We start from the raw sequence: 24,851 nt of genomic DNA on the forward strand, positions 1-24,851 counted from the left end.
GTATTCGTGATTATAGTTTCCTAATTGATCAGACGCTTTCATATTTTCCTCCGCGGTGGAGTACGGCCAGTCAATGTAAATTGCTAAGTGCACATAGAGTACAGATTACGTTAAAGCTAGCCGTTAGATTGAGTTTAGTGAGACTAATCATGCGGTGGTCATGTATTCGTGTATGTTTTGTGGGGTGCACTTGGAAAAAGATAATGTTTGCTATTTTATAAGTAATATAGATGCGGTGGTCATGTATTCATGTATGTTTTGTGGGGTGCACTTAAAAAAGATAATGTTTACTCTTTTATAAGTAATATAGATTATAAGTAATATAGAAATATAGATGGACGGAAGAACTTTTTTTTTTTTGAGAATCTGGAAGAGAATAACTGAGGTTCCGCTCTATGTTGGGCCGTTAATCTGGGCTCACGGCCCATTATCAGAAGGAGAACCGAACGAACGACTTCAGAAGGTCGACGTGAAAATAATAGTGGGGGAAGATCTCCCTATCGACGACGCTCATCTCACCGTCGTTTGCCTAGACAAAAGAGAGTCACCGCCTCCTCCGCCTTCTCATCGCCGGCCCCTGCCTCCGCCACTCGCCCACTCCCTGCCCCTAGTCCCGATCTCGCGCCGTCGGCCACCGATCCTGCCCCTAGTTCCGATCCTAGTCCCAGCCGTCTCCCCCATACCCCAACCGCCTCCCCCATACCCCAGCCGCCTCCGCTCATTCCTCCCCGCGCAGAGCCGCGGCGGCCGCCTGCCAACGCCGGGACGGACTACTGGTCAGCAGGTTCAGTCCAGGACGCGGCTGGTACAGTGACACCTGGAGCCCTGCCGCTCCACTGAACTAGCGATCCGAAGGAGCGGACGGGCGCACACCAGGTGTTCGAGGGAATGCACCTCTGAAACGCCTTCCCCACTTAGCCTCCGGGAGACGAACGAGCAGAGTTGAGAATGACGTTCGGGTCTGTCATCGAGAGGAATGTGGCGCGGCCACTCATGAGGCTGGTCACCATGGGCGGTGCACCGATCCTGCAGCAGCTCCACCTGGAGGAAAGGCTGCTGCGCCGCACCAGCGATAACTGGTGCATCGTCAATGATGGCACGGCTCCTCCCACCATTGTCATGGGTGTCTCTGGGTAATGTCCTTTCGGTGTCTTCAGTAAGTTGCCTTTCATTCGTGCGAGCGTAGTGTGGTTGTTTATATGGTTTTCGTGCCAACAGGAAGGTCTCTGAGCTCGTCGAGATACGGCCTGTGCTTCGAGATCATGTGCCAGTGGTAAGGCGTTTCAGTGGGGGTGGCACCGTCATTGTTGATCAGGGGACAGTTTTCGTCACCTTCATATGCAACAAGACTGCCATCGCTGGGTTGCAGCCGTTTCCCCGCGACATCATGTCATGGACAGGCCAGCTGTATGGTAAAGTGTTCCGTGGATTCGGCGAATTTCATCTGCGGGAAAATGGTATGTCAAATTAGCAGACTGGCTATTTCACCACTTGCCAGTTTGATTTTACCATGGAGTTGTTTTATTTTAATCAGTGAAAATTCTATCATTGTTCCTAGTCAGGCTTTGATATGCATTTACAGCGACCATTTATATAGTGGTGTGCACTAGCTATTCTCGAATTCCTGTACCGATCTTACTTGACCGTTCATCCTTTTTCTCCTCTGTATTTTATTTTATTGACTGTATTAAGGTCTCTAAATGTCTAAGGGTTTCCCAGCGGGCATGTTTTGAATTTTGACCTGCTGCATCGTTGCAAATCTAGAATCTACTAAACTGATCCTTGTAGTATGCAACTTTAGATAGCATAGATTAAAGTGAAACCATGGACTCGCATGTCACACGACCAGCAATTCTGATCCCCATTGTAATATTTGATTCTTGCTCTGAAATGTCATGTGTAAATGCGTTTTGCTCTGTTTACCGCCTTGCAAGTTGTAAGGGTTCCTGGAATGATTTAATGTAGACCGAAGCTACTATCCTCTATTTAACATATCTCTTTCCAAATTTGAAATTATGTTGTAAAAAGTTGATCCTGGATCTGGCATATATATTGAATATTTCAGGTATGCCAATTTGCAGTTTACATGTGATGTATATCTTTCCAAGGCTACACTCATGTGTGGGTTATTTTTCGCAGACTATGCATTCGATCATCGAAAGTTTGGTGGAAATGCTCAGTCCATAACAAAAGATCGTTGGGTACACCACACATCATTCTTATGGGATTATGATGTGAAAAATATGGGTTATCTAAAAAACCCACAACGTGCTCCTGAATATCGCCAGGTACAGTTATCTCTGTGATATTTTGCTTTGCTTTGAACCAACCAAAGTATTAAATTTTGACCTTTCTAAACAAAATATGAATTTAGAGACCTTAACTCTGGCTATTTATGTCCATATCAGCTTCTATTGTTTGTTATGTTGCCAAATTTTAGGCTGGTCAATGTTGGTATGTTTCCCCAAACATGGGAAACAAGTTGATCTATTAGTAGCAGTCCAGTCGCTATCTTGGGTTTACTATTTTCTAAACACTTGGGATGACAAGATATGTAAACCACTGAACTGTCAACTAAATTCCGTCGAATGAAAAAAAAAACTCTGCTTTCAGTGGATGCACTCATCTTAGAATAAACACATTTCATAAAACTTTGTGCGGTCCTTGGCACAGTTTACCCAGGAGCAGAGTTAACTGCTCGGTCTCTTCCAATTTTGGAAATATGAGCGATAGTTCCACTGAAAGACTGAATAGGAAAGTTTATGAGCAAGATTGCAGTTAACTGTTCATTGATATTGACACCTGAAGGGCGAATAATTCGAGGAATTCAGTGTAAGCATTTGTGTGCATATCCTTGAGAATATCATGTAGTCGAAAGCGCCGAGTTGAGTAGCATATATGTGTTTACCACCAGTTATTGGCTGCAGTGGTCTGGCACTGCACAAAACACTGCAAAGTTTAGTGCCAAGAAGCAGCATTTTTCCAAGGAATGGGCTTATTTCTTTAGAAAGTAGAAACCCTGGCCGATTAGTTTGATCCCTAAGTGGCACAATGACTGTTGAGTACATCCCAGTCTTTCATAGGTATAATGGCATTGTTGTTATTTTGTGATAGGGCTGTTTCTGAGAAAGTGTTGTTGTTATGAAAATAGGTTTTAATTTTAGAAAGTCAGGAACATTGTCATTTAGTACGTTGATAGTCTAGGCCTTTCAACCATTACGAGTCTTTGAAGTTCTGTCATTGCGATCTCCAAACTAAAAGCCTTTCTTATTTTTCAGGCGAGGGACCACTCAGATTTCCTGTGCCGCATGAACGAGTACATGCCATCACGGTCAGTTTTCACTGAAGGGATTACCGCGGCCCTCGGAGACCACTTTACGGTCCAACACACAGAGCTAGAGACAGCGCTCCCCGAAGACTTCATGCCTTCTACGAAGGTGCTATCGCCGCAGGACTTGCAAGACATCATCTCCTCCAAAGAGCCCCCCACAGCAGAGAGAATTCAACGATGGCCACGGTGATAAAGATCACTGCGTGTTTTGTGACATATGGCAATTTTTATGCCACACGGTGTACTCAACTTGGAGTCACTGCTTTCACTTGATTTTGACAAATCAGTTAGTCAGAAGGTGTAGTTCCAATATTTTTGGCAGCCTTGGTGCTGTTGCCTGGTGAAAATCGGTGATAGGATTCGGACGAGGCTTTGTGAACATGCTTGGTTGGCAGGCCATTTGCGCTGTCATGAGTTACCGCACATGAGTTATCTTTGGTAAACTGCTTGCAGATCATTGTACGCGGTCCACATACTACGCACCGTCGCACACAATTTGTTGAACATGATAGTTTGCCCATGAACACGCACGGTTCTTGAATTTCAATTGTGTGTTATCTCGACTTATCACACGCGTGTTTCGAACGAACTGTGAGCATCATTCTGTACTAGTGAAAGTGTTGTCTTATGACCCAATTAAAGAGTTTGATTTCCCAGCGGCCCCAACAGTGGGGTGTTTACTGATCTGCAACATTCTACAGCTCCTCGTCCTGACGACCGACGGCTGCCATGGATAGCTTTGGACTAGCCAAGCTCTCCAACCAGACCTCGTCGCGGACGGTGGCGTATTCGTCGTCGTTGCGGTGCCACGTCCAGACGGCGCTCGTCTCGTCGACGAGCCTCAGCCGGCCGTGCCCAAAGCTCGCCTCCTGGAACACCGACAGGTGCGCCGACTTGTGATAATCCAGGAACCTTCAGCACAAAAACAAGAATCAAGCTTCAAAATCTAACAAAATACCAAGGAAATCCGCAACAGCAACAGTGAGAGAGATCGATCGATCGATCGCGTACTTGAGAGCAAGCCCTTCTCTGTTGCCGCCGTCGCCGATGGTAATGTACATCGGGCCCCGGCCGTCGGCCTCGTTGTCATAGACCCTCGTCTGTTTCATCGACCAGCCAGAAAATTAGTCCATTGATGGAGCAAGAATGTCGGAACGCAACGAGATGATTAGCTGTAAGAAGGCTATAGCTTACGAATCGCTCGTAGGCGTGGACGTGGCCGGAGAAGACGACGTCGACGCGGGCCTCGTAGAGGAGGCTCTCCATGGCGGCGCGCATCGCCTCGCCCTCCCCCTGGTGGGCCTGGTTGGTGTTGTACCACGGCGCGTGCAGCAGCACCAGCAGCCACGGCGTCCTCCGCCGGTCCACGCCGGCGAGGTCCCGCTCCAGCCACGCGCGCTGCGCCGACCCCTCCTCGAACTCGGCGTAGGACCCCAGCATCACGACGTGCGCCGCGCCGCCGGCCGCGTCGAACGAGTAGTAGAGGTTGGAGGCGGAGCCGCTCTCCTCGTGCGGCATCCGCCACCGCGCGTTGTAGGCGACGAAGGGCGCGAAGCCGACGACGGGGAGCGCCTCCGCCTCGTGGTTGCCCTCCGTCACCATCCACGGCCGCGCGCTCGCCAGCGGCTGCACCAGCCGCCCGAACGAGTCCCACAGCGGCTGCTGCGTGTCCGCGTACGACAGGTCGCCCGGGAGCAGCAGCATGTCGTAGTCCGCGCCGCCGATGTGCGCCAGCGTCGACGCCGTCCACCGGGTCTGGCCCAGGTCGCCGATGACGACGAGCTCCACCGGGAGCGACGCCGGAGGGGTCCGGAGGGTGAGCTCGTCGCCGGCCTTGCCGCACCGGTAGTGGTAGGTCGTGCCGGGCGCCAGCGGGCCGATCGTCACGTGGTGGATCGCGCCGGACTCGTAGAAGAAGTATTTGTACGTCGCGTGGTCGCCCGTCGCCGACGCGGTGTAGTTGCCCCGGGATTCGCCGTACTCCACCACCGACGGCGTGCTCCGGTCGTCAGTGACCCATGAAATCCTCATCTTGTCCCTTCCCACAGTTGAAATGTGCACCTAACGGGTAGCATGTGAAAATGCCGAGAAAAGTAAATACAGTTATATAAAAGAATTGTATCAACACTCCTTAAAACAAAGAACTGTATGAACACTAGGATAAAAAAAACTATGACATACGGGCAAGTCTAGGAAAATATGGAAAAAAATTATACGAGACCAGGACTCACGGTTAGCAGGTGAGACCCACCCTGATGGATGGGGTAGATGCTTTGTGATTTGTGAATGTCACGTGTCATCCATCAGGATGAGTCTCGCGTGAGACCTGGTCTCATAGAATTCTTTTCCTTTATTGAGGTGTCAGCAGACAACAGTTTTTTGCTATTGGAACTCAGGCTCTAGGAGCCCAGTTTTCCTAAAAAAAATCATAATTTGAAAGTCTCCAAAAAAACATAAGTAAAGATGCATACTACATGTTTTTGTAAAGTCTCATGATAAAATATGTTTTGATGTCTCCTAAAATCCGCGTTGCCTTCCCATCTCAATTTTGTCGCAACTATGGTCGACGATTCACTCCCCTCCTGGTAGGCACTAGGAGAATATCTAGAGCTACTGAATGCCCAGGTGCTACCGTTATACGGGCTGTGGGTCGTCAAATAACCCCTACATGCAACTTTTGTAACTCAATAAGTATCTATGGATGAATTGCACTATTTTGTAACGCCATCTTCTTCCAGAGGAATGAACTCCACAACAGAACTTCGCCCTTGCAAGGACAGACAACCAGGGGAGCAGCAAAGATGAACTTCAAAAATGTTTCTGAGGCTGCTCATAATGGGAGCATACAAGAAATTATCATGCATGCCAACTAGGCAATATTGATGAGACGACGTATAATTAAATGTAGAGAAAGGGGGGTGGGGAGTGTGTTGAGTATCATAATAAGCACTAATATCAGTGAAAAAATAACTCGTTATAGCAAAATAACATCAGCCTTAAAGTCCACTAATAAAAAAGCGTGTTCTATCGCATTATAACATTGCTATTAGCGAGACATTGTACACTCATTGCTCCTCATGCTACACCATGCTATCATCCATGCTACAACGCTGACGTGTGTCACCTGTCACGAATGACAATAGATAAATAGATAAGGCATCTAAGATATTATACTATACAGTAACATATAATGCTTTTCACTGTGAGCAACCTAATAATGCTATTGGGGGTGGTACTGGGGTGGGGTGTAGTTTGGCCGATTTAGACGTCCTAGCACTCTAAGCAGCTGAAAGAGATTTGGCCGATTTAGAAGGCTTGGCGTTGGTTTAGATTAGACTAGCCACAATGGAGAGTAACATACACTAATAACATACACATATCTCTAGACTATATTATTATCTTCATACTGAGTAGTAACTTAAGTGTGGTAACATGCAAAGATTCATTTATTAAGTTATAGACTCATATTGCATTGGGACATGTGATGTTACAGTAACTAGCTAAGTTACTACAACTACCTCTCTCCTCATTAACTTATTGCCACATAAGCAAATTTGTTGAGTTGGACTCGATATTACTGCTGAAATTACTTCCACTGTAGCTAGTCTTAGGAGTACTTGGCAGCTTCGGAACCCAAGGACCACTTGTGCAGCAGTCGGCAAGCTCAGCCCATGTCGACCAAAACAACATGGACCATTTGTTTATACTTTGTACCAAAAAGCATTTGGGTCCTGTCCTGCCCAAGTTATCAAGACAAATTTTATTCAGTGTTAAATTTTTCTTTGCATCTACTTTTAGGCCCAGAGGTCCTAAATTATATTTCTGTACCATCTACTTTTCTAACTAAATTGTATACTACGGTTGGATGACATCCGCCCGCGGACTTGTAGCAACTCAATCTGAGGTAGCTGCAATCAACCTCATATTACCCGCAAAAAAAAGGAATAAAGAAATTAACCTCAGATTGAGTTGCTACAAGCAATGTCATTGTTATCCATTGTCTAGGGATTATCTGTCTATACTTTTCGCCAAAAAAAGGGATTACCTGTCTATATATAAACAAAAAGCAGAGGATTGGGGGATAAAACAGAGTTGACCAAGCCAGAACGCTTCAGAATTATCGTTTGAAAAATTCTGATAAATCAGCTGCCAGCATCTCTGTGCGGCAAAATGAACAAGAAGCAAGCGGGCTCTTGATAGTTGTTGAGAGTAAAAACTCCCGCGTACCTGCTGAGGATGAGCCGCCGGCTTGTCGTGGGCCGTGAGCACGAGCGGGCTCGGCGGCTGCCGGACGTACTCATCGGCGCGCGCGCAGAGGAACATGAGCGACGCGAGCCCCTGCATGAGCACCCTCCACGAGTTGGCCATGGCCCCCGCGAGGAAGCCCCCGCACCCGAGCGCCGCCCGGTCCATGCCCCGCAGGCACCGCTCGTTCGCCGCCGCGAAGAGGACCCTGGCCACGCCGAGGACGCTGCCGGCGGCGACGTGGTACAAAACGCGGATGAGCGCCGCGGCTACGCGGAATGCCACGCAGATGAAGAGCAGCGCGCGGAGCAGAAAGGCGGTCGGCTTCTTACGCGTGTCGCCGCGTAGCCAGGAGGCGCTCGTCCCCTCCGTCGACATGGCCGTCGACATCGCCGGCCTTGGCTTTAAGTAGCACGAGACCTGGTAGGGTGTCATCGCACGCCATTATGTTAACAGTATTATGAGACGAAGACTTATTGGTGGGCATGTGTTGTGGGCCGAGTAGGTATCGGGTGGGAGTCTATCCGGAGGGAGATGCGACTGCGGTACCTGACATGTGCCGTGGGCGGCTGCGACGGTGGCGGCGGCCACCGGAGAGGAGGCTCGTGCTGGCGATGGCGGTGTGGTGGAGGGGGAGGGAGGGAGGAGATAGGCAGGTTGGGGCTGGCATTGCTGCAGAATTTTCTTTTTCTATGTTCGTGTTCATTTCTGCATTTGTTTGAGCCTCTGTCGCAGCAAATGTCTCTGTTTGGATGGGAGCTGAAAGCAACACGTCAGCTGCTGAAGGGTTGGAGGTTGATGACTCGATGCGGACATGAGGATATTACTAGATGCGGTTTGGGAGGCTGAAACCATGGATGTGAGGTGGCAGAGTATTTGACAAAAAACTATCACATTTCACGTCATCGTCCCAATTTACACCAGATTAATATTAATTTTATGACAAAAAACTATCAAATTGAGTTGACGACCGTTTTTATGATTTTAAACCTGTTTATGATCTGCGGGACCCGCGTGTCAGAGCTGACGTGGCGGAAAAGTCAACTTTGTTTATTTCGACGGTTAGATTGACCGTTATTACAGGTGGGTCCCACATGTCAGCATCTGCCTTTTTCTTCCTCATCCTCTTTCTCTCTCAGGCATTTCAACAAACACTTGGTGTTCGTACCCGCGTGGTGAAACAGAGCATGGGCACGCTCTCAAGGACACGGAGCTCGCCCTACCGTGTCGCCGGTGGCCTTGTCTGCAAGCTTTGCTAGCGCCGTGGCGTTGGCCGCCGCGAGCCTGGTCGCGAGCGCCGCAAGCTCTGGCACGCCGTGCGCGGAGCGGCAGGAGTAGCCTAGTTGGAGGAAGGAGACGGGATCCGCGGTGCGGCACGCGAACCCCAGCCTCAGGCAGCTCGCCAGTGTCTCCTCCCTGCCCTCCATCTCCCCCCGCAATGCCGCGTCGGCCAGCAGGAACGTCTGCTGCCCCTTGTCCTCCCCCGCCGCCCACTGGCAGAGCTCCACGCTCGTCAGCGCGCGCTCGGCCACCAGCTCCAGCAGCACCATGCCGAACGAGTACATGTCCCACTCGGCGCTCGGCTTCGTCGGGTTCTTGGCCGCCTCGGTGCCTGGTAGTGTGCGGCTGCCTCGGCGGAGGAGGAAGGCCCGGCGCCGGCCAACGGGCTCGCCCCTCCTCCTGCTTTGGGCGGCGGCGGCAACAGGTCCGGCAGACTCTTGGCAGACCGCTTGCTCCCGAACTGCCCCGCCGGCTTCATCCTTCTGTCCCCGGTGCCGTGGACCAGCCGGTGGATGCCCAGGTCGGCCAGCAGCGGCTCCATGTCCGCGTCCAGGAGGATGTTGCTGGCCCTCACGTTGTCGTGCATGTACTTCTTGTCGTGGAGGTATGCCAGGCCTCTTGCCACGTCGCGCGCTCCACCCGAGGTTCATCGGCAGGGCGCGACGCCGGAGCTGGACGCGTTGTGGACGCCGGCCGTCGAGAAGAAGACGAGGAGGAGGAGGGCGCGGAGCATAGGATAGGAGGTGCCCATGGGCGGCGTAGGCGAGCACTGGCCTGAGGGCGCCGAAGCCGGCTTCTTTCGCGCGGAGGATGAGGTCTTTGTTATGGACGGACCACTCCGGCAACGGGCTGGGTGGATGCGACGGCGGAGGAGCGGCGACGCCCTGCCCGACCACATGCGTGCTCGAATGATGCACATGAAGTGTTTGTTAAAATGTCAGACATGGAAAGAGGAGGAGGAAGAAGAAGAATGACATGTGGGCCTCACTCGTCATAACGGTCAACATGACAGTCAAAATAAACAGAGTTGACGATTTCCGCCACGTCAGCCCTAACAAACGGGCCCCTTCTGTCATAAACGTGTTTAAATCGTCTAAAATGGCTATTTTATGAAAGTGGTAGTTTTTTGTCATAAAATTAGTATTAAACTGGAGTTTCCAGTCACTTTTTTGAATATGGTAGTTCAGTAAGATGATGACGTGAAATGTGGTAGTTTTTTTATCAAATACTCGAGGTGGCAAGCAATCTAGCCACTTAATCCAGTTTAAGACTTTGGTCGAAGAAGTTTGGAGAATTGCAATGGTTAGTTTTACTTCTAGAACTAGTCTGTGCTTCGAGATCATGTACCTCAAAGACGTTGGGGGGCTGAGGTCCTTCGCATATCGAGGGCACTGCTGCCATCACCACACAGCCCAAACCAAGACACTGAAATTACAAAAACGAGTGGAACACTTTTCGTGTCAAGGAGGAAAGAGAGGAGAGATTTAACAAGCAAGCCAAGCTAAAATCATCTCTATAGAGGATGTAGTAGATGTAAAAATAACTGATTTTTTACGTCATGAAGACACAAAAATGATGCTTCAACGGATGAGTAGATGCAAAACTAAATTACTTGAGTTTTCTCCGTAATGCAAAATAGGGCACCAAGTGATGCAAATTTGCATCACTTAGGTTGCTCAAGCAAATTACGTGCTGCCCCAATTGCCACATGAAATATTTCCACCGCGCGCCCGCTTCTCCACCCAACGACGGCCGCCGCTCGTCCGTCCTCCCCTGAGTCTGCCGCGACCCCAACGTCTCACCCCCGTCAACCCGGAAGGCCTCCGGAGGTCCCGCCGCCGTGCTGTTTTAGATCCGTCGCCGTGCGGAGTTTGGCCGATTCGGCTGTTGGCTGGAGCGTCGACACCGTGACGGCTACTGGTGCTCGTTGTTGTCGTCCGGCGTAGGTCGTCTTGCCGCCGGAGTTACCGCAGGCAGGTGCGCAATCGTCGCAAACGAGCCGAGCGGCCGCTGCTTCGGTCGGTGTCGCCTCGTTGAAATTACGGGCAGCCCCCGACACGCATGCGTCAACGAGGTGGAGGAGAGGCCTCTGTGACCGGCACGGCTCCCATCTTCTAATATTGATGATGATTTATTTTATGATTTTTTAGATGATTTATGATTTTAAGATGATTCTTGATTTATTTGAGATGATTTTGATGTTATTTGGTTCAAATATGTATGAAGTTGTGGAGCCGGTCCGTTAGTGCAAATACTATTTTACATCATTTGTTGGAGTTTATGATTTTTTATGATGATATAAAAAAACATTTTTTGGTGATGCAATTTTTACTTGAAGCATAACGTGGTGATGTGGGCAATGCTCAAAGATCACATGAGCAAGATCCGATTACGTATGAGTAACAATCATCGATAATAGGAGCCTCAAAACTGTAGATAGACAGCGTGAAACTCCTCTTGTAGGAGTATCACCTCGCTTCTCGGCAAGAAAATGAAAGAGTTAAATCTCGGTTAATTATGCTGGGCCGTTGATCTCGGGTTACTTGGGCCCACTGCCTATTATCGAAAGGAGAAGTGAGTGAACGACTCCGCCGTCGGCATTTGGCGGACTCGGAGTGAGGGGCAAGGTCTCAACGACGCAAGTCACCGTCGTCCTCCGCCTCCTGCCCGCCGTTGCTCGCCCGCGCCGCTGTCCTCAGACCTCAGTCCCGGCCTCGCGCAGTCGACCAGCCGGTCCCCGTCGTCCCTCATCCCCTCCCCCTTCGCAGATATCTGGGTGTGGCATCTGCCACTCAGGACTCAGGAGGCGACGCGCGCGCACCAGGTGTTCGGAGAAATGCGGCTCTGAAGCGTTTTCTCCTCCCTCTGGCCTCAGCGAGAGACGACACATCGTCAAGAATGACCTTTGGGTCTGTCATCGAGAGGAGCGTGGCGCGGCCACTCATGAGGCTGGTCACCATGGGCGGGCGGTGCGCCCATCCTGCAGCACCTCCACCCTGGAGGAAAGGCTACTGCACCGCACCAGCGATAACTGGTGCATCGTCAATGATGGCACGGCTCCGCCCACCATTGTCATGGGTGTCTCTGGGTAATGTCCTCGCGGTGCCTCCAGTATGTTGCCTTTGTTCCTGCGTACCTAGTGTGGTTGTTCATATGGGTTTTCGTGCTAACAGGAAGGTCTCTGAGCTCGTTGAGATACAGCCGGTGCTTTGAGATCATGTGCCGGTGGTAAGGCGGTTCAGTGGAGGTGGCACTGTCATTGTTGATCAGGGGACACTATTCATCACCTTCGTATGCAACAAGACTGATGTCGCTGGGTTGCAGCCGTTTCCTCGCGACATGCCAGCTGTATGGTAAAGTGTTTCATGTATTCAGCGAATTTCATCTCTGTGAAAATGGTATGTCCAATTAGCAGAGTATTTCATCACTTGCCACTTTAATTTTACAATGGAGTTGTTTTATTTTAGTCGATGAAACATTATCATTATTCCTAATCAGGCCTTTGATTATGCATTTGCGTCTACCATTTATATAGCGGTGTGCACTCACTATTCTTGAATTCCTGTACTGAACTTACTCAATCTTTCATCTTCTTTTTCCTCTATATTTTATTTTATTGTTTGTATTAAGGTCTCGAAATGTCTCAGGGTATCCCAGTGGGCATGTTTTGAATTTTGACTAGTTGCATCCCAAATCTGGAATCTACTAAACTGATCCATGTAGTCTGCGACTTTACATAGATTGATTAAAACTAATCCATGGAATCACATATGACATTTTATTTTTGAAAAGAGGGTTTTCCATCCGATTTCATTTGTCAGAAACCACCAAGTCTTTCAACTACTCCCTCCGTTCCTAAATATTTGTCTTTTTAGAGATTTCATATAGACTACCACATACGGATGTATATAGACATATTTTAGAGTGTAGATTCACTCATTTCGCTCCGTATGTAGTCACTTGTTAAAATCTGTAGAAAGACAAATATTTAGGAACGGAGGGAGTAGTACTAAACAGAAAACAAAAGACAGCACTCACTAGATATCCTAGAGCATCTAACCAGCTACAAGCTGAACATGGAATGAAATCCACTTGGGACTTCAGATCACCATCAGCAGATGCCCAGGAAGATAAAAAGCAATGTTTGAGACGCTGCTTATACTAATACAGTCAACCAACTAACAAGCCACAGAAAGAGTGAAAAGCAAAGCACATTTTTAACCAGCCATGACATTGAGCACAGCCATCTAAGACCGCAAATAACCAAGAGGAGCTGCTCCAACAGGGTCTTCGCACATGTTGACTTTCTTCAAATCTTCACCCTATCCGGAGCACACCAAAACGCCAGTCTTGGACTGCACGAAAGACTACATTTGCTCTCTGCTCTAGCATTCCTACCACCCACTTCAGCTTTCTTTGATTTTCCTGCTTTTTCTGCAAATGGTTCAATTATTTAGCCATCTGGCAATCATGTAGCTGAAAGCACTGAGTTGAGTAGTTCATACTTGTTTACCACCACCTTTTGGCGGCAGGTCTGGCATTGCTCAAAAGTCAAAACACCATGCAAAATTTAGTGCCAGCAAACAGCATTTCTCCCCAGGAATCGGCTTATTTCTGTCGAAACCCTGGCCGGTTAGCTTTGATCCCCAAGTGGTAGAATGACCGTTGAGTAAATCCCAGTCTTGCATATGTATGATGGCATTGTTATTACTTTTGTGATGACGGGCTGATCTGGGAAATTTCTGTTCTAATGAAAATAGGTGTTGATTTTAGAAAGTCAGAAACAGTGTCACTCGTTCAGTAATGGCCATCTCCAAACTAAATGCATAACTTATTTTTCAGGTGAGAAACCACACAGATTTCCCGTGCCGCGTACGGGTACATGCCATCACGGTCAGTCTTGACCGAGGGGATAACCGCGGCCCTTGGAGACCACTTTACGGTCCAACACACAGAGCTAGAAACAGCGCTGTCCGACCACGATGCCTTCTACGAAGGTGCTAACGCCGCAGGACTTACAAGACATCATCTCCAAAGAGTCCCCCACAGCACAGAGGGTTCACGGATGGCCACGGTGATGAAGATAACTGCTTGTTTTTGTGACATATGGCGATTTTTATGCCGCATGATGAACTCTAGCTTAGAGTTTAGGCGACACTCACTGCTGTCACGTGATGTAGACAAATCAATCAATCAATCAATCGGAAGTTGTAATTCCAATATTTTTGGCAGCCTTGATTAGGCTGTTGCCTGGTGAAAGTTGGTGATTCAAGACTCTGGGAACATGCTTGGTTGGCACGCCTGCGTCAATTAGTTTGGACCGGAGGGAGTATTTTTTTAAAAGAAAAACGCATTAGGTGGATGGATCCATGGTCCATTACCGGAAGGAAAAGTGAAGATTGCGAAGAAATATACGTACCCTCTAGTGCCGCATCCGAATCAGAGTGACCTCACCCTCTGCCGACCCAGACATTGTTGACTCTGGGGATCCGAAAGACGTATGGATTTCATCGACGTTTGGTCGTCGTGTTCACGGCCGGATCCACGGTCGCAGTCCTCTGTCACTCTCGTGGCGTCATGGCTCCTCCGAGTCTCAACCCCAAGCATGTTCGTCAGCCGGTACGCCGTACGTGCGCGCGCTTCTTTTTCGTCGCCCGCTAGCTGCCGCCCCGAGTCCGAGGGGAAAGTCAGATCGCCCAGCACGCCGCGTGATGCCGACTGCCCCGTCGTCCGCCCGTGCATGCAGGGATTGGACGGCGACTTCACACCCCCTGCTTGTGACTGACTGACTGACAGATAGGTCCTGTTCGATCTCTTCGTCCGTGTGTGGTATCCAGAATATACACCGGTCAAGGCACGTACAAGACTGCGACGGGCTCATCGAGCAGCTAGCCCATCTAATCAACGGTTTTATCACATTTGTGATCCTACGCTTGCTAGCTCCAACATTTTGTTTATTAAAAAGATCCAAAATTATTATAGAAGTTCATTAAATTTACTCTTTTGTGTCAAAAAAACATCTTATATTAAGTTACGGATAAAATACAAAGCACCTCAAATATAATAAAAATTACAGCGAGACCATTATACGACCGAACGGCCACCACCGCCACCAGAACGAGCCGCTATCGCCGCTCCTCTACAGGATTCGGCTTGACGTTGTCGATAACAACCGGGAAGTCTTTGTGCACGTATCCTAAGGACCAGTGACCCGTAGCTGCAGTCGTCTTTGCACCCTTGCATAAATTTGAAGCAACTGACACTAAATCTCATCGTCGCACATGCATGACTAGAAACCCTAGCCTCGCTGCCCCAAGTAGACGATAACAATCTACGCCGGAGCTCCATCAACCATATCCAGATGGACGAACTCAAGGAGGATCAGAGCGCTAAAGACAAACTCCGTGAAGAAGCATCAACATCCGCCCGAGCCCGCACTTGCTCGGACTAAAGAAAACCTAACCTAAACTAGTTCCCAAAGTGCAGGCATCGGGGTTTCCCACCCGTCACCGGTCACCAAGCTACGGACAGAAAGGAGACGAATTTACATGCTTGCCGACGAAGCCTAGAGAGGAGAGTTTGGCTTATCCACCGAGGGGAAGGCTAGCACCAGCATTTCGACTAAACCAATACACACCACCTCTATCATGTTGTTTTCTCACTACAGCAAACTTGTGCTCTGGTCTTCTTCCCTAATACGACAATGAAACATTGGTTCGACAGCTCGCCTTCCAAGGGGTGTGCCACCCACGTTGTTGTGAGCGATTTTTAGGTTGTCACAGGGTAATTTCAAATCGTACAAGTTTGGTCTTCTAGTATAGTTTTTATTACCGACATTTCTTTTTCGGGTAGTTAGTTTTTATAACTGGAATCAATGAAAACGAACGTTTGCATACAAAAAACGAATACGTTCCCCTTCTTCTTTTCTCGAGAGTAGACATTCCCCTTCTTATTTTGTGCAACCAGCAGATTTGTATCATGGGTGTAAAAATATACTTCATTCGTCCCATAATATAAGAACGTTTTTGACATTATATTAGTGTTAAAAACGCTCTTATATCATGAGACGGAGCTACTATGTTGAAAAAACAGATCAGAGCCATCACGCACGCACACACGCGACAAGAACTGAGACATGATTCCCCACATGATCGTTGATCCAAGGGCATGCACGCAACGCACACCACCGATCTCCGCCCATTTTACCGGGAAGCAATAATGGTGCCAGCAGGGTGGTCGATCTGGTCTACCAATTTCCATGCTGTGGAGTGTGGATGACAGTCATGCTGCCTCGGCGATCCATGGCCGTCAAGTCTCCAATCAACTGTGCGCGTGCGCGTCGCGGCTCGTTGTGTCACACTCCCGGCCGCCCGGCCACGATCGACGTCGCCGTCGTCGCCGCCGCAGTAATTGAACAGGCAGCAGCGCTCATTACGAGCGACGCCGACGCCGTAGTAATCGTACGTAGCGTACGTGCTCCCACCCACACGTGGAGTGGCGTACGTGCCGATCCATCGATCCGGCGGTGAACCGCGCGCACGGGCGCACGACATTCCGTCCCGGCCGGCCGCCAGCTCCACGTACGTCCGATCGCGCCTCGGCGCACGTAACGTGCCCGGCGACGGCTACGCGCATCCGCATCACTGTTCGCACTTCAACGACGTGGCGCTCAAAAGGGAGATCCCAACCGCCCGGGCTGAGCTTTCGCGATAAAAACACACGGCGAGGGGGCGCGGTCGCTGAGTCACGTCGAGAGCGACGTGCCGTGCGTGCTGGGTCGGATCGGCGATTTGACGCCGGCACAGTGCTCCGGTTAGCGACACTGGGCATCGGACGACACGCATCCTATGCTAGCTAGCTTTCTTGTCTCTCGCACCAACAGAAAATTGATCTCTCTTTTCTCTTTTCATTGTGAGATGCGACATTGAACTTTTGATGCAGCGAAAAATGGAAAAAGGTTGGATCGAGGATTTCGACTGATTTTTAGGGAGATGTTGACGACGGGCCGGCCGGGCTTGATCTTTTTTTCGCCGGAGTTGAGCTGGGCTGAGCTGAGAGCGGAGTGGAGCTGCAGAGGTATGGCTTAATTACACCTGTGGTTCACCGGGCGTGGCTGGCTAGCTAGTTCACCGCGCCCCCGCATTGCTTGATCCTTCGGGTCGTCGACTTGGCCGGGATGATCCGGATCCTCTTCGCCACACGGCAGAAGTCCCTGCGACACAACGGGCAAAAACCAACGACACGAGAATTCGGTAAGGAAATCAATGTCACAAGTGAACCGGTGTTCAAGTGTGAGGATTACTTACTTCCAGTTGAGGTCGCCGGCGAGGAGGAGGTCGTCCTCCATGTCCTCGTACGCCACGACGTGCCCGGGGACGGCATTGGAGAGGTCGAGCCCGTCGTCGTCGCCCTCGGCCGCGTCGTCCACGAACATGCGGCGGAGGGCGCCCGCGAGGCTGCGGTACCCGGTGTGGCCGCTGAGGTGGATGCGGTGGCAGATGCAGCGCCCGTCCAGGACCACGGTGACCGGCGGCACCACGCCCGCCGCCAGCGCGTCCTCCTCCCCTTGCCCTTGCTGCATCGACAGCCGCAGCAGCTTCCGCTGCTGGTCCGACGCCGGCGTCGCCGGGGGCCGCCGCTTGGCGTGCCGCTCGAAGCTGGAGCTGCTCGGCCCCGCGCCGCTGCCGCTGCCGCTGCCACTGCCGCCGCCGCTCATCATGGCCGGAACGGAACTGATCTTCGTTGGACTCGGTCGAACTCGCGGGCCGGCCGGCGGCCGGGGTTTGTGGTGGGCGGTTGCGTGTGGGGTTTAGTGGACTGGTCTTGATTGTCAGTTGTGTTCTTTTGCGGCGAAGTGCGGGAGGATTTATAGGCGGCCAAGCCGGCGATGGATGGATGATGGGACTGAGACTGAGCTCTAGCTACTAGCTAGGGTTGCAACTTCCTCCATTTAACAATTCACCGAAATATTCCTACACGTAAAAACGCTTTCACGTACGACTTTGTGCGACCAGCGAGCGCTGGCTGCCGTGCACCGGTGTATAACACCAACACCATGCCTAACAAATTCCTAGAACCTCTAGTAGAATAGCTCGTGCAAGCATTTGGCGCCACACGTTCTCAGAAGCACCAGTTCTACACGTGTTAGTTAACTCTGATACGTACCATGCATGATGAAGGGCAACTGGTACAAACAGCGAAACCCATGGAAAGAGCTGACATGGAAATCCTCCTAACAGCTTGATGAAATCGCCAAAGTGCCAGTGGGGTTGCTTGCGAGGTGAGAAAAGGAGAGCGACGACGGTACACACAAACACACACATATATATACACATCGTTATCTTGCGGAGCAACCCGAGGCACGGAGACATAAACAAGGCGCAGATCGGGCACAGCTTGGTGCTGTTGCTGGGCATAGATGGTCGTGTGCTCGCCCGGGGAGCGGAGCCCGGCCGCGCGCGCGTGCACGCGAGGGTTGAATAGTGGGAGCGGCGGACGCGGGGGTTTGTTCTCACGATCCGTGAGAAGCGACGTGGTTGCCGATCGGCCTGCTCGGCGTTTGACCCTCCGCCGGTCGCTCGGTCCTGCTGCCATGCATCTCGCCGCCATGCACGGCGCCCACCGTGCCATGCCACCACTACCCCCGTAGGGTACGTGGTCGTGTGCCCCCGGCCGTATCGTAGCGGCCGCGTTGGTTGGTTTGTTGGTTGATTGCTCGTGATCTCTCGCTCCGGCGCCCGGCCGGTACGTACGTGCCGGTGCATGCATGTGTGATAATGTGACATGGAAGCATGTTTTTTTTTTGTTTCTTTGCGGGGTGTGATATGGAAGCATGTGTGAGTAGTAACACCCGGCTTAATGACGGGGCAGAACGGCAGCTAGATGGATGGATGGTGGACGATGCTATTAGTGCGCACCGACAGTTAAGCGGAGTGATTCTGTTGCATGCCTAGTGGTACGTACGTGGTCTTTGTTTGGTGGAACAGTGCGGGGTAATAATGGAGCCTGACGCGCGTGTTTCTCTGCCTTGAGCTATTTTGTCCGCCCGGGACGACGAGGTGCTGTTCATGGGTAGCAGGGGGCAGGAGTTAAGCCATAGCTGCTCGGTTTCATCATTTATGCCTGTGCATGTGGACATGGACGCATGTAGACGTAGGAGGAGGAATGATGAGTGGTACGTACGTCCCTGCACTGCATGCATGGATGATGGATCGGATCCGGCGAGCGGCGTGCCTGCATGCCGCCTTGCCGGGGCTGCAGTGTACAGGCAGTGCCGAGTACGCACAGTGCGCGTGCACGTACGCCTGCGTGCACTGTGCGGAGACAGCTTAATTTGTTCCGCGCAAGCATCGGGAGGAAGACGCCGATCGAGCCGAGGGGCCGTGTCTTCGGTGATCTATGGCCCTTCTTCCGCTGTTTGTAGGTATGTACGTGTGGCCGCCCTTAGAGCATCTTCAACAGTATATTGCTGACCCGGTCTCTCAAACGCCCGAGAACGATCAAACACCCTTATTTTGCTGCGTCCGCAGTCATGTACCTCATATTCAGTCTTCATGTCCAGTAATCTACTAGATCAACAAACTAGGAACAGACATCGAAGAGGGCCTTGGATCACCGAAGACACCACCCATTGGCTTATTTTGCTATCTGGTACTCCCTCCGTTCACAATTGCTCTCTTCGTTTTTTTATACAACATCACTTCATACATTTTTTTTTCTAATTTTGATCCTTAATTTTAGCAACAAAATATGAGTTATACGCCACAAAAAGTATATCATTGAATTCGTATCTTCGATATGAATTCAGTGATATAATTTTTGCTCCGCCACAATCGGTTTCGTTTGTTAAATTTATAGTCAAATTTAGATCTCAGAAAACGCGGACACACTACATTATGGAATGAAGGTGGTAGAAGACTAGATTTCATCCGAACGGCATATAATTCAGACTTCAGCCAAACCTAATACAACCCATCTCTACTCCCCATAGATACTATATTCCATATCTAAACAAATGGTGACGCTTCTATTAAAAGAATTGTGAAGTTGTTTTTCCACTTCATCAGAGCTATGTGTTAGACCGAGGAGGCCATTGCCCCAGCTATAAACAAATATCTGGAGATTTTTCTTTTTGTTGGATGGCCTAGATGAGGATTTTTAGCCTTTGACATTTAAAACAATCATATTTTGTCTTGCCCCCACGACAGATTTTATCTAGCTCCGCCACTACAGGGGACTCGGGGTGTGGAGTGGACACAAGAGGGAGTGGAGTAGGCTGACGAATTGACTCCAGTCAAGGGTTCTCCGAATGGGGATATTTATGGGGGCAGGGGTGTGCCAAGCCGTCGTGGCGGACAAACCAGGGTGTGCCCAAGACGCCACATGTCTACCGTACTTTTGGGCTGGATATGAGGGATGCCGGATAGCCCAAGCATTTGAGGCCGGTTTGAGGCGTCAGGGTGGGTCTTTTTTTGACCGCACAGTAAAGGGTCCGCTCGCCTTGGTGTTTGAGACCGGTTTGAGGTGCCCAACTGCAGATGCTCTTAAGTGTCGTCGTTTTCTCCCAATTGCAAACCGATCTCAATGGGACGTACGTCTCTTTATTTACCACATCTTTAGTTAGGTATGTACATAATTTGAAGATAGAAAAACTAACCGCGTGAACTCTGATTTAGAAATTGATATCTAGCTAGTGCCGCCTTCCCTTGCGGCGGCGGGGAACCCTAGCTAGCACGGTCGTAGCCCCTCCCCTCCCCTCCCCTAATATCTCCTCGTCGTCACCGGAGGAGTGGCGGTGAAGCCGCGTGGCTCCCAAGAAGGTGGTGGCAACGCACCTCAACTGGCTTCGGCTTCCAGCCCCCTCCTCCCTGCCCGTCGACTTTCGCTACACCCTACGCCGACGCAACTCCATCGACCCTTGCTTCCCCTTCCCATGCCTTCGGCTGCTCCTACACCTGGCATCGGTGAGTTTCCTCGGCCCTCGTGTGCTCCAGCGCCAGATCTGACTCCCGTTAGCATCGCATGGTGATGGCAGCGTCGGATCCCAGGATGATGGGGGCGAGGCTCTTGGGCCGAGTCGAGCGCCCTTGTTGGCGCCACGACAACGCTCTTCCTCTTTCGATCTGCGGCCATGGCTCGGGGGTTGTGGTTCTCTTGGGGAGTTTTCTAGTGGTACCTCCCCAGTAGTGGCGACCCATGGTGGCGTCGACCTAGTGTTCATCGTGTGTTTGTGCTCTTGCGGTGGGCCCCTTGTCGGTGCGGCTCCGGCCCTGGCAGCCCTGGACCTACATTCTCCAGTGTCCATGGTTTTGTCGGTGTCCCTTCTTGAGCGGCACTAGCCCCGACACTGTGTACGTTACGTCTTCTTCGGTCCTCTTTGGCTTGCCGATTTCCTGGTGGCCTCGACCTCGGGAGCCTGGAATCCCCTTCGAGTTCCTGGATTGCCAGTGTCACCTGCCGCCGTCGCGTCCCCTGTGTTGTCCTTCCCGCCTGCCGCCTCCCCAACCCCAAGCACCTCGATGGTCCATCCCCTTTGTCATATCCGAGGCTCGCGCGTTCGACGCGGCTTCCCTTCTTGTGGTGGCAGTGTTCGACCCACATCTTGACCTCCGATTCCCAGTTCCTGATCCGACGGCTATAAAATTGTTCAGAGCTAGGCCACGGAGAAATCTCTGCTCGGCTTGCCGATGCTGACAGCAACGACTCTGGTTTGTGCCGTCCCCTCCTTGGAGGCGTTAGGAGTTGCCATGGCCTCTCTCTGCGCCCCTCTTGGAGCACCAGGGAAAGCCCTGGGTCTGATTCTTCGGATCAGACGACGATGGCGCCATGGCTTCGATATCATTATTGAAGGCGTCGTTTTGTGCGCTCCTGGTGTCCCCGTTGTTGGATTCTTTGATGGTCGATGTTGTGTCTGGATTTAGAAATTGACATCTAGGCGATAGCTAGGCGAGTGCTGCTATGCAGACGATACATGTTGGAGTCCACGGATCACGCACGATACTGCTGAACGATCCACGCACGATATGTTTAATCGAGTGGCTGTGTTGCACCTAGTTTTTTGCATGGATGGTTTGATTTGCACTATCGTCCAACATGTATCGTCTGCATAGCAGCACTCTAGCTAGGCGGTGGTCTCTTATTTAGAAATTGACATCCGTTCCAACTGCAACCGGGTGCATGATCGATGTTGTGTCTGGATTTCCCAAAGAAAAGAAAAGGCTGTAGTATGAATTCCCCGAGCGAGCGAGGGAGCGTGCCTGCATGCATGCCGCACCGCCGGGACCGGAGTGCTGAGCGTACAGATCTAGCTCATGCACAGTATGCCTGTACGCGCACTGCCGGGACTGCAGTGCGCCGGCAACTTTGTTCCGCAGAGTCGGAGAGGCGTCTAGAGGAGGGCCCGTGTCTTTCGCGATGGCCGTTGGGCAGTACGTACGTACATTGTGTGTCGTTTTCTCCCAAGTCGTGGCTTGCAAACCCATCTCAACGGGCCGGCCGCACTCGTCCGTCGGTACAGTACCTCTGTTGATTTACTATATATACACAGTGCTTCATTATTTTTGTGGGAACAATATTTGATTTCTACATGTAAGAGCATCTACAGCCGGACATGGCAAATCCGACCCCTCAAACATCCGCGGGCGCACATCCGCGAACAGTGACCGATCACGCATCAAGAAATGCATTCCACATCTGGATACCTCAAATTAGAACCCTCAAATCCATATTATTACATGCAACACAACGATCTTTGAGTGGAGCTTCGTCCGGTTCCGCTCCCCACTCGCCCGGCTCCGCTGTGGCCATGTCCGGCAGTAGGCTGCGCCCCTCAGAGTGTTGGTCCGGTCGCCGGCAAGGTAGAGTAGGGCCTGGGAGACAAGCTGGCTCACGGGACTCAAGGCCCCACCGTCTCCCATGCCCTATTCTTCCTCGTCGGAGCCCGGAACCCGTTGGTTGCCGGTGGACATCAGATCGATGACGGACTCATCCTGAGACGAGCCGCCGACGTCCACCACGATGCGGTTGCGGCGCCCGGACTGATGCGCCATACGGGGCGCCGGAGAATGCGACTCCGCCTCACCGACGTCCACCGCCGCGAGGGCTGCCACCGCTTCCCACGCCCGGTGCCTGGCCCGGCGGGCACGCCGTGCCATGTTCTCGTCAGACGAGGCCCATGGCATGCCCCGATGCTCGGCGCGCCAACGAAGGGGTTGCGCATCCGCCAAGGCATTTAGACGCCTGATGGACCGCACGGTCTCCGGCGAGGCAGCTATGGCTGGCCTAGTGTCGGATCCATGCGCCATTTGGGCGGAGGCAATGGATTTTCGATGGAAGGAGTCCGAGCGCTTTCGTGCATGTGCCTCCTCCCGGGCGTGTCAGAGCGCAAGCCGGACAGCCATCTCCTTTTTAGGGCCGTGTGGGATGAGCTCGGGGTCCACAGATCTGGAGGTGAAGTACTCGGATCCGCTGCCCGCCGTGCCGGAGACGGCCGGAAGGAGTTGGAGACGAGTTTGGGTGGCGGAGGGAAGTGAAGGGGAGTGGAGTGAAGTGTCTAGGGTTTGGTCCGAAGAGCGGATATGGAGGAATACATATGTGAGGTCGGGTGGGCCAGCATGGGTGAAGTCCGACGTGACGGGCGTGCCCGGACGTCCCCATATCCACCCCATATTTGGGCTGGTTATGAGGGGTACCGATCAGCCCGGGTATTGAAGGACTTTTTGAGGGGGCCGTCTGGGTAAAAAATCATGACCGAACAGTGAGAGGGCGGCCTGTCTGGCTATATGAAGCGGATTTGAGGCGCCTGACTGTAGATGCTCTAAGGGCAATTTCAACGCTGACTCCTAAAACAGACACACTATTTATTTGCGGACCGGAGAACTCTTCCACGAATACTGATGTAGAAGTCAGTCATCCAATCATGTCTTTTAGATGTGCTTCTATGCATATGCATGTCGTGGTGAGGAGAAAGAGAGGATGTCCTATGTCCGATAAGGTGGCTTTTGGTTGGCTAGACGGATGTTTGGACTCTTCCAAAGCCTCCAAATTTTACTTCTACTTTGGAAAACTTTGGATCTCTGGATAAGTGTCCGGACATTTACAGATAGCACCGGACGGCAAAAAATGTCTGGATTCCTGCAAAGAACATATGGGGGAGATTTGAGAGTCTGCAGACTGCATTCAAGATGCCATACAGGGTGTAGCTCCGCTTGTAACTATCAGCAGTTACCTACTTCCGTATGGAGTCCACACCCACCCAACGATAGGCCGGCGGTGGTCTCTGACTCCCTGGTTTTAGAAATGATAAACTAGCATGTTCCAGATGATCGATGTTGTGTCCGAGTTGTCTGAAAGGAAATGCCTCGTTTTCTTACAAAACAAGCTAGGCGCCCTCTCTTTTTTGCGCGACATGGGGTGCATGCACAAAGTGTCTCTCGCACGCATGGGAGTAGCTAAATCCATTATTCTATGCGTTTTCACGTGCACGGCGATAGATCTTGGCGAGAGAGAGGGGGGGAGAGAGAGATAGGTAGGTCGGTCTAGCTTTGTCCCAACGCCACCGGCTGCCGCTTTAGTGGCAGATTTGATGTTGTTTATTGACCTGAGAACACTGTGGCGGATTTGATGTTACTTATTCGCGCCACATGCGAGGTGCACGTACGCACGTCGCCTACGTCGTGGACCAGCTAAGCTGCAAGTGGTGGCTACAGTAGGAGTAGTTAAGACGGACGGATCGGATGTTGTGGCTCGTAGCTAGGCCGTACCACGTAGGACGTAGAACGTACTAGCAGCAGTAGTGTACCACGTTTTCCCTCTTCTTTCTCTGCAATCGTAGCAGTGCATGCACGTACCACGTGATGACGCCGGTGCTCGTTTTCATCTATACTACAAGCGGACCGGGCACGGTGTGCGTGGTTCTAATGTGGCCATCCAGGTCCAGCGTAGTCGTCGTCCGAGAGCTCCCGGAGTGCCCCCCAGTTAAGAACTGCCGCGCGCG

The 24,851-nt window shown here is 51.3% G+C and overlaps 3 protein-coding genes and 1 pseudogene across 5 annotated transcripts; 2 read left to right on the forward strand and 2 right to left on the reverse strand.

Moving 5' to 3' along the window:
• Positions 1-477: 477 nt before the first annotated feature.
• Positions 478-3,918, forward strand: LOC125540004 (lipoate-protein ligase A-like). The gene is made up of 4 exons (XM_048703565.1): positions 478-1,133; positions 1,219-1,457; positions 2,140-2,288; positions 3,279-3,918. The coding sequence occupies exons 1-4, from the start codon at positions 949-951 to the stop codon at positions 3,519-3,521; spliced, it is 816 nt and encodes a 271-aa protein (XP_048559522.1). The 5' UTR covers positions 478-948; the 3' UTR covers positions 3,522-3,918.
• On the reverse strand, positions 3,910-8,297 carry LOC125540002 (purple acid phosphatase 22-like). Of its 3 annotated transcripts, XM_048703562.1 has the most exons (6): positions 8,126-8,297; positions 7,909-7,996; positions 7,559-7,802; positions 4,526-5,392; positions 4,343-4,431; positions 3,910-4,243 (listed from the first exon to the last, which is right to left on the reverse strand). In XM_048703562.1, the coding sequence occupies exons 1-6, from the start codon at positions 8,280-8,282 to the stop codon at positions 4,027-4,029; spliced, it is 1,662 nt and encodes a 553-aa protein (XP_048559519.1). In that variant the 5' UTR covers positions 8,283-8,297; the 3' UTR covers positions 3,910-4,026. The 3 variants fall into 3 exon arrangements, with proteins under 3 accessions (XP_048559519.1, XP_048559521.1, XP_048559520.1); XM_048703564.1 differs by having other exon boundaries at positions 7,559-7,996; positions 8,126-8,261; XM_048703563.1 differs by having other exon boundaries at positions 7,559-8,261.
• Positions 8,298-11,335: 3,038 nt separating this feature from the next.
• LOC125540006 lies at positions 11,336-14,079 on the forward strand (annotated as a pseudogene).
• Positions 14,080-16,743: 2,664 nt separating this feature from the next.
• Positions 16,744-17,765, reverse strand: LOC125540005 (auxin-responsive protein IAA33-like). Its single transcript, XM_048703566.1, has 2 exons — positions 17,164-17,765; positions 16,744-17,069 (listed from the first exon to the last, which is right to left on the reverse strand). The coding sequence occupies exons 1-2, from the start codon at positions 17,574-17,576 to the stop codon at positions 16,979-16,981; spliced, it is 504 nt and encodes a 167-aa protein (XP_048559523.1). The 5' UTR covers positions 17,577-17,765; the 3' UTR covers positions 16,744-16,978.
• Positions 17,766-24,851: the final 7,086 nt, after the last annotated feature.

The sequence above is a fragment of the Triticum urartu genome, chromosome 2, assembly GCF_003073215.2.
Source record: "Triticum urartu cultivar G1812 chromosome 2, Tu2.1, whole genome shotgun sequence".
NCBI lineage: Eukaryota > Viridiplantae > Streptophyta > Magnoliopsida > Poales > Poaceae > Triticum > Triticum urartu.